The sequence below is a fragment of the Mchenga conophoros genome, linkage group LG11 (assembly GCF_057382185.1).
Source record: "Mchenga conophoros isolate Kocher_MC1m ecotype Shallow Benthic linkage group LG11, M_conophoros_male_GT1.1, whole genome shotgun sequence".
Classification (NCBI taxonomy): Eukaryota; Metazoa; Chordata; class Actinopteri; order Cichliformes; family Cichlidae; genus Mchenga; species Mchenga conophoros.
In genome coordinates this window covers 21,682,912-21,693,863 of record NC_140536.1, presented here as the reverse complement: position 1 = coordinate 21,693,863, position 10,952 = coordinate 21,682,912, and the positions used below count along the sequence as shown (strand labels likewise).

The following is a 10,952-nucleotide window of genomic DNA, read 5'->3' as shown; positions in this document are numbered from 1 at the left end:
CGCTAAAATATTATCACTAGATCGACTCTGTGCGTTATTATGGCTTCATATCAGCACCGGTGTGTGTTTTGTTTTTGTTTTTATGTTTTGTTAATCAGCTGTCAGTGGCAGTTCACCTCATTTGTACCAAGTTGAGGCATATCAGATAAGGACTTCTTCCTGGAAGAGTACTGTTGAAGCAGTATTCAGGCTTTGTGGAAACATGAGATTGACTATGTTTAGGGTCATAAAATGCTTGTTGGTAGAATGCAGTATCATTTATCTTTTTGAGTGTTGTTTAAATGTACAGTAAGTTAATTCAAGTTAGAGAGAAATTGTTAAAAAAATCGAATTAAGAATTCCTGACATTCCTGGCATAGTGTTATATTGGTAAAAATTGGTGAGGTTGCTAAAGCATCGGATTTAAATGTACAACATCACGAGGCAAGGTTAATTTAATTCTCATATAGGGTATAACAAGACCGACATTTTCATTAAAAGCTATTTTTACATTATACATTAATATGAAAAGAAGGCTTTAGTTTCGTATAGTTTTGTGCTTATTCAAATCCTGAGTAAATCCATCCCTTCTTTTGCATACTGCACTAGTGATATAGTGTTCTAATAGATTAAAACCTCAAGACAAGAACGTGTTGCATTTGTGGGTGTCATATGAAAGTGTGACCTTAACAATTCTAACTGCATGGCTTCCCTGAAGTCTACTGATCTGTCATGAGATCAGAAAAACTTTAAACTCTTAGTCACATACATGTGCTTGTGACCTTGTGATTTGAGGTTGTACACTTTATCAGACTAAAAAAAAAAGAAGCAATTCCTGTTAATGGACTGATTTTTTTGCCAGTGAATCGCCACAGATCTTTGTCGTCCCCAGAAAGTGCAGGCTGTTGCCAAACCAGCGTTTCACAGCTCAAGCTCGTCACAATTTCCTGTGTGGTGTGCAACTTGTCATTTTGAGCAGGTGGAGCTCATACTCTCACACTCTTCTGGTAAGTGACACCATTTTTTCCTTTCGCAGCAGATAAACTTAAAAGTTAAATATTCTTAAATTAAACATAAAAATTATATTTGCAATTCGTGCGCATGTTATAGTTAAAAGTTGGCCTTTCCGTTATGGCTGCCTTGATACAAGATAACATGGGCTTTCATTTGTTCTTTGGGTTAAAAACCACATACATGACTCTCTTTCATACGATATTGTGAAAATAGTCCATGTTACACTAACGTATTCCTGCAACAATGTTTTATTTAGAAATATATATTTTACAGGGAAAGTCCAAAAAGTATTTTTTAAATCATAATTTGATTTACCTCAAATGACAGAGTAAACTGTTGCATGCTGTGTTGAGGAGGGTTTTCTGTAAATATGTGATGTTAATTAGTGTGCAAATATCTAATGCTCTCTAATATGTTTTTGACTAGGTACTTAAACCACAGAGCAAATAAACAGACCAAGTAATCCAAATGTCAAACCCAGTGGTCACCCATCAACCAGGTGCTGGCGGCTATGGGACTAATGTTCAAACAGGAGAGTGGAGCACAGGCTTGTGTGCCTGCTGCAGTGACTGTTTGGTCTGTAAGTACAAGGCACATCATTTGTGCATGCACACTTTGTTTTGTTCGTTTTAGACATTCATAAATGTACTCGTGTTGTTTAGGTGCCGTCGGTTGTTTTTGTCCACTGGCACTGAGCTGCTACACAGCAAATAAGTATGGTGAAAACTGCTGTTTGGGTTGCGTGCCTGGAGGCTTAACAGCCATGAGGACTCACATGAGATTAACCTATGGTATTCAGGTATGTTACCCATGCAACTCAATGCAGTTATTATAAAATCCAAACTTCAGAATACCGTACCTTATGCAATTAGTCTTTAGGTTGTAAGTATTGCACGTATGATAGTCTGTTTCAGTCTTGCTTTTATGAAAGACACATGGGAAATTTGCAAACATGGGAAATTTTTTGCGTTTCCCACAATTGAGAAATCTGCAACATTTCTGTAATTTATGCAATCTTTTAACCACAGGGAACAATATGCAACGACGCCTTGATGATCTTCTTCTGTGGACATTGTGAAATGTGCAGGATGGCAAGAGAAATCCGCATCAGGAATGGAGAGATTTCACAGTAACAAGAGTTTTTCATGATGCTCAGCTATTGTGGAAGTAACTTGTTTACCCATGGAGCTTTCATGCAAACCAAAAAAAGCATTTAATGAAGTATGCATTTATGTGTGTATTAAATCTTTGGCCCTAACTTGCAAGAGCAATTGTGTATTATTGTAAATAAAGTGCATTTTCAACAGGCATCACATTTTTTGAACAACTTTTTGAAATTTGATGGCTCACCTTATATCATTTATTTCTCAACGTAAGAGTTATGCAACTAAAAACGTCCAAGAAAGCTTCTAGAAAAGATTGTTGGGTATTATCGTAAATCAGTTGTGAGCAGCTGAGTAAAAGGTTGATCTTCCTTATGAATTATAATATCGTTATAATTGTCATATAAGTCGAATTGTACTGGTTAGAATGCTTAGACTTGCCATGAAACCACTGGTTTGCATTATATTATATATAATTATATAATATGTATGACTACATGGTGAAAAATGGTCCATCTATCTCTAATCAGTGAGCTCCTAATTTACAACGCGGTTGTACCTCGTCTAATCCCGCCCCTTTCTTTTACGTATTTACTACATAGGGCTCTGATTGGCTATTTATTTCGTGGCCTGGCAACCAGAAGCGGCTTTACCAAACAGACAGACCACCCACCAGCTAAAACATTCGAGCTAGCTGTTTTGTCTGGAAAGATTCAGCTGTTCAAATTCCATCATGTCTTCAAGGACTCTGCCGCTGCTTTTCATTAATCTCGGCGGGGAAATGTTGTACATCCTAGACCAGCGTCTCCGAGCTCAGAATATCCCTGCTGACAAAGCTAAGAAAGGTAGCTAGTTTAGCAGCTTTCCAGCTAGCAACACAATTGTTATCCTGTTCAGAAAAAATATTAATGTTAGACCGCAGTAAGTGCACGTGTATGTTGTTCGTTTACTTGTTTCTGTATTGATGATGTCGGTGTCTCTGTCGAATCAGAAAGTCAAAATAAGACATGTCTTTTCGTAGGAGAGTGTGACTGGAAGCCCTGTAAAACAATTGTGTATTGTTGCCGCTCTGTCAGTTTAAAAGATATCACTGGTTTGTTGTAAAATGATATTAGATGATGTTAAGCATTAACCACCAGCACACGTGGCAGTCTTAAAATCAGCTGTTTACTTACGTACCATTTCCCTTTGGATTGATAAAGTTTCCACAATACCTGGCTGGATAGAGGCGGACAGAAAGAGAGGTATTATTACAAGATGCAATGAGGCGCTGATGCATTAGTAGCTCTTTTGCTCTGCTTTGGCTTAGCCTGAACCCATGCCATGCGTAAATAATGAATGAATAACGGATGAGCTGACAAACAATGTCCTGCTTCATTGGTTGTAACAACCTTTCTTATGTGTGTCTGTATTCCAAAACTCCAGTTTTCAAGCTTCCAAGGTGGCGTTCGCATACATATGCTGGACAAATTACTTCACTTCATGAACCAAAGTGAATTAGTCATATACCTTGAACCTCCAGTAAGTTAGCCACAAAATAATGTTACTTTCCCAAACTTGAGTGATCTAAAATGTAAGCACTTTTTAAGTAAACCCTAAAGGTTTAGTTAAGGTAAGTATTGCTCCTGCAATACTGGTAAAAAAAAAAAAAAAAAAGGCAAAACCTCCCCCCACCCTCCAAAAAAACATCTTTGGCTGTAGGATTTCTGATAAATAGGTCTGCTGCTTTGTTAGGGTCTTTGGGTTTCGTTTTCGGCAATGTAGAGTGTAGAGCGCTAATCTGCCTGCTTCTGAGCTAATAGTATGGGAAGGGCATTTGTCTAACCTTAATTAACATTTTGTGCTTTAATTGCTTGTCTGAATAGTTATGAATGACATCATCACCACCATGTTTAACAAAAAGTTCCTGGAGGAGCTTTTTAAGCCACAGGAGCTTTATTCCAAGAAGGCCCTACGGACCGTGTTTGACAGGTTGGCCCACGCATCCATAATGAGACTCAATCAAGCTAGTATGGACAAGGTAAGACATCATGTATTCATATACAGCCTGTGTGTTTTTAATTTACTCTTGTGCTCCCAATATTTTGTTTGCATTTTTAATTACAAGCATTGACTTTCTATCCATGCACCAGTTACATTTCTTCAAAACCACACAGAGATGTTTTTATCACAGCCTTTTCATTATGCATATTGGATCTACATTAGATTTGCCTTCATGCCAATCAATATAAATCAAGTGTATAATGTAACATTTTTGTTGTGTTTAAGCATAAGGCACATTCATTTACATACTATGTCTCCCTCTACTGTTTATCACTCAACAACAGCATGCATTTTTCTGATGCCTAAGACAATGTGTTGATGAATGTGTCCCTGTTCATAGCTCTATGACTTGATGACCATGGCTTTTAAGTATCAGGTGCTTCTCTGTCCACGACCTAAGGACATCCTCCTTGTGTCCTTCAACCACATGGATGCAATCAAAGACTTTGTGAAAGATACTCCCAGCATTCTCAGCCAGGTTGATGAGACTTACCGACAGCTGATAGAGGTACTACATGTGGGACTTTGCTGTCTTCACATTTGTTACAAGAAAATATAGTCAGAAATATTTTATATTGCTTGTGGGGATTTTTTTTTTCCTGCAGTTTGCAGCAAGATGTATATGGTTTTAAAAAAAGTAGCATGCAAAGAAGCTCCCCTTGGTTAACTACATAAAGATAAATGAAGAAGATAAGAAAAGCTCATGGGGGAAAGAAAATCAAGGACATTCTTAATAAGAGTGTAATCACGTGGCATATGAACTGGTTTAACACTCTTATACTGCAGCTGGTGATGTACTGAGAGTCACTACTTCTCCTCAGGCCTTCTCCTCCAAGACAAAACTCACCTCTTGTGTTAGAAATGACCAAGCAAGCTATGAAGGCCCACTTAAGACAAAGAAAGCCATCTAAGCTAGCGATTTCAATTCTGTGTTGCCAGTACCGCCAGCATAAATAAATGTTTTCATCAGTTTAGATTTTTTTTTAATACCAATATGTATTTTTAGATGTATACGCCTTTGTCCAGTGGTGAATTCCAGCTGATTAGACAAACTCTTCTTATCTTCTTTCAAGACATGCATATAAGGGTGAGTCATCATTTGTGACTTTTTATTATGAAGATGGTATAACTAATTTTTTCCTGCTTGTTCAGTTAATGTTTACTTTCTCTGTGTTTGTACCTTCTTCTATGGCAGGTATCTATTTTCCTCAAGGACAAAGTGCAGAATTCAAATGGCCGCTTTGTTCTTCCCACCAGTGGTCCTGTGCCCCATGGCACTCAAGTCCCTGGCTTGATAAGGTACCACAGTAAAGAGCTCTTATCCCTCAGACCCAGGCAGTCTGAAGTTTAAAGAATATTGTCAATGAGTAAGACTAAATAAGTGGCTTTGATAATATACTCTTTCTCTTTTCATTGAACTTTAATGTCTGCCGCTTTGTCTTGCATATTGTCTCTTTGCTATCTTACTTGGACACCGTAATCTGATTTTACGTAAGCTTATCTGTAGCTAATTGCATTACAGAGGTCTCGTTCAAGAAGTATTTGACTTCTAATTTTAGATACCGTGCATGTTTAGCTTGGATCAAAATTCTTAAGGATTTGCTGTGTGAAACATTTAAGCAGGAAATAAAGGCTCTTTATCATACTATGTACTAAATGCTTTCCTGTCTCTATTTCTCTCGTGTGCGTGCGTGCGTGCGTGTGTGTGTGTCATTTTTTTGTAGGATGTTCAGCTGTACAGGTGAGGAATTCACCAGGCTGAAGTTCAATAATGGAGGGAACTATACCACTGCACTCCGTGAAGGATCTTTTGACATCTTTGGTGATAGAGTCACAAAACTGGGCACAAACATGTACGATGCTGGAATCTTCCCTTATATAAACATGCCTTGTTGTTTTTATGCAGTTTTCATTTTTTGTGATAGTAAGCCAGGACGAGAGGGATTTTAAGCACACAAAAGAGAAATTACCCGATTAACCTTTATAAAGGATAATGAAAGGAACTGCAAAAGCACCCTTGAGGTAGTGTATTGTGTTAAGGATCATTATCTTGTTGTGGACGGCATCTTTATTTTTCTTTTCTTTTTTTTTTCTTTTTTACAATCAACTTTTTTCTTTCTTTTTTTTTTTTTTTTTTTAACTAATACTGTGTTTAGTTTCCAGAATTTGCTTAAATTAATTAATTCTTCTTTCTACTAGTTGCACTGGCTACCACAAGAGCCTAAAACATATCAAATTCAACCTATCCTGCACAGCTGGAGAGGGGTGCATTTGATTAAAATCACCATCCTTTTATTCTACACATATACCTTTGCTGAATGTAGCTCTAAAAATGTCAGTCTGTAGTACTTGTTTCCACAATGCACAAGGTTTGGTTTAGGTGTTGATTTGCAAACGTCTGATGCTTAGTTTTGTGGTAAGGATACAGGAAATGTTTTCTTCTGATGGTGGTCACGTTTGCACAGCTGTTGCAGCACAACAGAACAGTTCAGCTTCGTGTTAAATCTTCCCGAAGGCCTTTTGCATTCAAACAACAGCTTTTTTTTTTTTTTTTTTTAGTAATCCTACAATTTCTCTCTGAAAGTTCTTAGTTTTCCAAACCCCACCCTCCGTTTTTGCTAATAATTGATGTGTTTCAGAATGATAGGCAGCTGCTTCCATTGCTTAAGCTGTGAATTGTTCATTAAAAGCTTAAGCAGTGAGTCACAGCTTTGAAAATTTCATCATCTGGCATTTCCTTGTGAAGTATGTGCACAAAGCCCTAAAAACCAAATTTTGGTCTGACACTAGTCAAAACTTAACAGAGCACAGATGTCTTGGTGTACATTGTTTCCTTTTTCACTTTAAAATTGTACAAACCATTCTTACAATGTTGAAAGACTGTTTCATTGTCAGTGTTTGAACACCATTGTATGTTGACACGTTTTCTCCCTTTTTAAAAAAAAACAAAACCCAAATGTAGGTACAGTGTAAGTCGCCCAGTGGAAACTCACATGTCTGGCACATCTAAAAATTCTGCTCAGCATACAAAGGTGAAAACTGACAATTTCAATAACGCACAAAACGATTATAAATGTAAAGCATACAACTTCACTTTTAAATTTAACACACCGTTGTGTGTCAACAGGTCAGCGCTGCTCCAAACCCTCTGGCCAAAGAGGAACTGAACCTGCTGGCCAGGTTAATGGGAGGGTTAGAAGTTCAGAAACCAGGAAACGCAGACACTGGCTTCCGAATTAGCCTCTTTGCTACTGACGAAGAAGAAGAGTGAGTGTCCATATGTATCAGATGTAATGATTTCATTACTATTCCAAATGTGAAAAATACTTTTTATTTTCTTTGAAACAATCAGAAGTAACACTGTGACTCTGTTACAGAGAGGCATTAATATCAAGACCCGATGAGCTTTCATATGGAGTCATAAACATCCAAGCAACCAAGGTAAATCTAAATGACCTTAAATCGCAGCCAACTTGTGTAGGAAAGCTGCATATCCAGCATTTTTGTGTGTGTGTGTGTGTGTGTGTGTGTGTGTGTGTGTGTGTAATTGGCATATTTATTTACAGAAAAGCAATTTGTCATCAAAGGGCAAGGGTAGACTATAAAATTAAAAATCTCAGTATTGTTGTTCTTTTCAACACTATGAGAACTTTGTTGTTGTTGTCACTGCAGAAACTACACAACTGATTACATACCAGGAAAACTTACAAAATTACACTGGTATTTGTTATGCTTTAGACAATCTGCTTCCCTTTCCCTTCTATCTCTGATGGGGTGCTGCTCTTCTCCCACTTTAACCTCCATATATAAACATCTTGCTTTTCCAGTGAAATGAAACGTATCTGAAAACAGACCTTAGTTCTGAAAAATCTCAATGCATGATCAGGACTCTTCATGGAATTATTTGAATTATAGGACTCATTGTAACAGCCATGAGCACAGCTTTCATAGAGGTTCTAGACTGTTTATTAAAGTAGCATCCGTCAAACAGCAGGTGAAAAAGGATACATTTCAGATCCGAACAAATGCCCTATTGCTCGCCCCTTTGAACCAAGAAGCAAGAGAGGTAAACTTCAAAAAGACTGAATCAAGGCTTCTTATCTCTGACAGGGGGGGGTGGGGGAAATCCAGTCGAACCACTGATGGACTATTTGTTCCTGCCTCTGATAAAACCTTTATTGCACTGAGGGCTAAATGTTACTTATCTCAGTGTTGGGCTTAAGACTGTATAGTAATTGATTCAAGATGTGAGGCTTTGCCAGACCAACCAGATTTACTGTGATGAGGCTCAAATCCTTGTAATGGCCCATCCAACACTCTGATTGGTGCGTTTTATTGTCTTTCAGGACCAGCAAGCCAATGCAGAGTTGGCCAAGATCATGGGTGAATTTACAGAGTCAGGAGATCAGTCTCCCAGTGTCAGCAACAAAGGGGACGACCTTCTGGCCATGATGGACGGTTTGTGACATGGTCACAGTGATAGAAATGGCCAGGGATTGGGAACATTGCGTTGTCAACAGTCCGCACTACTAAAGACCAGTCTGCTTTCCATACCTGCAAATGCACTACAGCAGAATCGCATGCAGCCAGAAAAACTGCTTGCTCACGTGCTTTTACAAAGCAGGTGTGAGCAGTTTTGTTGTCAGACGATCAGCTGCATATTTGCATTCAAGAACAAAGAATGTGTGGTGAGGCAAGCATTAAGCTGTAATAGTATGTTTGCTGTAAACACAAAGGTATTTCGGTTCAATGTACAGTTGGCTTATTGTATATTAGTTTATTGACCATGTGATAATAGCAAAACAAGTGTTTATACAGTGCAATATCTTGCAGCTTTTATTCTATTCTATGTAATATTCTTTAAATTATTTTAACAGTTGCAATGACCGAACAGTTTGAGTCAATTTTCAGACTGAGTCCACAGTTTGGTGGTTCTTTATTTCTAATTATTCCCCTTTTGAATTGTATCTTAATTTACACCATCCAGAGAAGAAGTTTGTGAATTCTTCTGTTCTAATGAACAAGTGACTACGTGATGAGAGAACTGGAGGAAACCCAAGTGCTCTTTTTCAGTGTGACATGAATTCTTTAGTCTTTATTTGGTAACAAATGTGTTTATCATACTGTTCTACCTTAAAAGAGTCTGAGGAGCAACTTGTAAGACATATTCCATTATCCTGTGATGTGTATGTAAAGTATAGAAATGTGCTTATAGAAATGAGTACATTGTTATAGTATAGCATAATGCAATATGACTGTGTAATATGTAAATATGTTTATTGCGTATACTTGATTTTCTATGTAGGCGAGTCCATATTGCTGCTTTTATTGAATGTGCAGTGTATTGTTTGGGGGGTTTGATTTTGGGGTTGTTTTTGTTTGTTTGTTTTTAAATAAAAAACAAATCTAATCTCTTGAACAGATTATTGTATTAAATGCATCACCAGTTTGGGTTCTGATGCAACAAAGTGTTAATACTGGCATGAACCTTGAAACAGCTTGTTGTAGTTAACACTTTCAAGCAGTAGGTGGCGCGATCTGACTTTGCAACACAGTTTGTATTAAGCAATGTATCACACGGGACTCCACTTAGTTAAAATCCTGCAAAAAAAAAAAAGTGATCACTGTGGAGGACTCAATGAAGTGCATTTTAAAAGTCAGAGCAATTAAGGCTTTGTATGCTTAAGCATTTACCAGCAAATTTGAAAACTACAATCACCATGCTTCAATATCTCCACAAAACTTCTCTTCTGCAGTACAAACACCTAATGAGAACTGCTACTGAAACAGTTGTCTCTTGTACGTGTTATGTCTGCAGTCAGACTGTGATTGTCTCACACTCACGCACACACACATCAAAATGGAGCATACCATGCAAGAAAAACATGCTGAGACACTTCTCCAGATTGATGTTGGGGAGGAGGATTCTGGTGAGGTCTTCCCAATAATCTTGGCAAAGGGGAGACAAGAAACACTGTATGCCCTAAGGATACAGCCTACTTCCAAAACAAACAGAAACTTAAGCTCATACCAGTCATCCTGCAAGACTCTTTATTAGAATCAGCCACCTGAATCAGCAGCACTTCAGAAGAAACAATGCTTCACCATAAAGCTTTGCAAACAAAAACTGCACTTCTTGTTCAATTGGTGCACGCAGTAATATAAAAAGGGGGGTGATTTTGAATTAATAATGTCCATGCAGCCTTGTCCTAAGCATGATAACAACAACCCTCTAACAGGTTTTCCCATAGACCCCATGTTTGAGTTATGATTCAGTTTCCTCTTTAAAAACTGTGGGCAGGACACTATAAAGCCACAGGGTGACATGCGTTTCATGTGGCTGGGGGTATATGCTCGGCTGAGTCAAGGCAGGAAGACTAGTGCAATTCAAATAAGGATCTGATATTTAGGTTGCCCTCTCTGTGTCTGTCACATCTTCCCACTGGTTTGAAACTGGTACACGTGGGTGGAATTTAAGGTCAAGGTAAGTCTAAATTGAGATAGGTGGGCTCTCCTAAATGCCACTGTCATTCAAGACTGTTTTTACTGAGTAAATGACTAAGACTTTTACTTTTGAGTGGGGTCTACTGGTTGGCTGTTGCTGAATAACATACAGAGAGCCCTTGTCAAGAAGACATTTCTCCAAATTGATCTAGAAGAGAGGGACCAGATATCGTAAATATGTTATGTATTTATCAGATGAAGATCTGAATGAATTCAGTGATACACAGTTTCACTGAGTCATATGGTTGACCTAAATTAAGTGTACTATGTAGGTCATTAAAGAGAATCTGCAAGGTAAAGCCTTATGAA

The 10,952-nt window shown here is 37.9% G+C and overlaps 2 protein-coding genes across 4 annotated transcripts; both read left to right on the top strand.

The window, feature by feature from the left end:
- Positions 1 to 836: 836 nt before the first annotated feature.
- On the top strand, positions 837 to 2,306 carry LOC146564024 (cornifelin homolog). The gene is made up of 4 exons (XM_085291468.1): positions 837 to 986; positions 1,420 to 1,573; positions 1,656 to 1,792; positions 2,022 to 2,306. Exons 2-4 carry the CDS (start codon positions 1,462 to 1,464, stop codon positions 2,124 to 2,126), a joined length of 354 nt encoding a protein of 117 aa, XP_085147594.1. The 5' UTR covers positions 837 to 986; positions 1,420 to 1,461; the 3' UTR covers positions 2,127 to 2,306.
- Positions 2,307 to 2,412: 106 nt separating this feature from the next.
- On the top strand, positions 2,413 to 9,558 carry oscp1b (organic solute carrier partner 1b). Of its 3 annotated transcripts, none has more exons than XM_085291459.1 (11): positions 2,413 to 2,941; positions 3,299 to 3,340; positions 3,962 to 4,116; positions 4,540 to 4,647; positions 5,146 to 5,226; positions 5,335 to 5,438; positions 5,864 to 5,992; positions 7,102 to 7,171; positions 7,267 to 7,406; positions 7,517 to 7,580; positions 8,486 to 9,558. In XM_085291459.1, exons 1-11 carry the CDS (start codon positions 2,830 to 2,832, stop codon positions 8,603 to 8,605), a joined length of 1,125 nt encoding a protein of 374 aa, XP_085147585.1. In that variant the 5' UTR covers positions 2,413 to 2,829; the 3' UTR covers positions 8,606 to 9,558. The 3 variants fall into 3 exon arrangements, with proteins under 3 accessions (XP_085147585.1, XP_085147583.1, XP_085147584.1); XM_085291457.1 differs by having other exon boundaries at positions 4,480 to 4,647; XM_085291458.1 differs by lacking the exon at positions 3,299 to 3,340 and having other exon boundaries at positions 4,480 to 4,647.
- Positions 9,559 to 10,952: the final 1,394 nt, after the last annotated feature.

Coding starts and splice junctions, on each gene's coding strand:
- LOC146564024 (XM_085291468.1), top strand. CDS start 1,462: ATGTCAAACCCAGTGGTCACCCATCAACCAGGTGCTGGCGGCTATGGG. Junction 1,574..1,655: donor CTGCAGTGACTGTTTGGTCT/GTAAGTACAAGG, acceptor CGTGTTGTTTAG/GTGCCGTCGGTTGTTTTTGT. Junction 1,793..2,021: donor GATTAACCTATGGTATTCAG/GTATGTTACCCA, acceptor TTTTAACCACAG/GGAACAATATGCAACGACGC.
- oscp1b (XM_085291457.1), top strand. CDS start 2,830: ATGTCTTCAAGGACTCTGCCGCTGCTTTTCATTAATCTCGGCGGGGAA. Junction 5,227..5,334: donor TTCAAGACATGCATATAAGG/GTGAGTCATCAT, acceptor CTTCTATGGCAG/GTATCTATTTTCCTCAAGGA. Junction 7,407..7,516: donor GCTACTGACGAAGAAGAAGA/GTGAGTGTCCAT, acceptor ACTCTGTTACAG/AGAGGCATTAATATCAAGAC.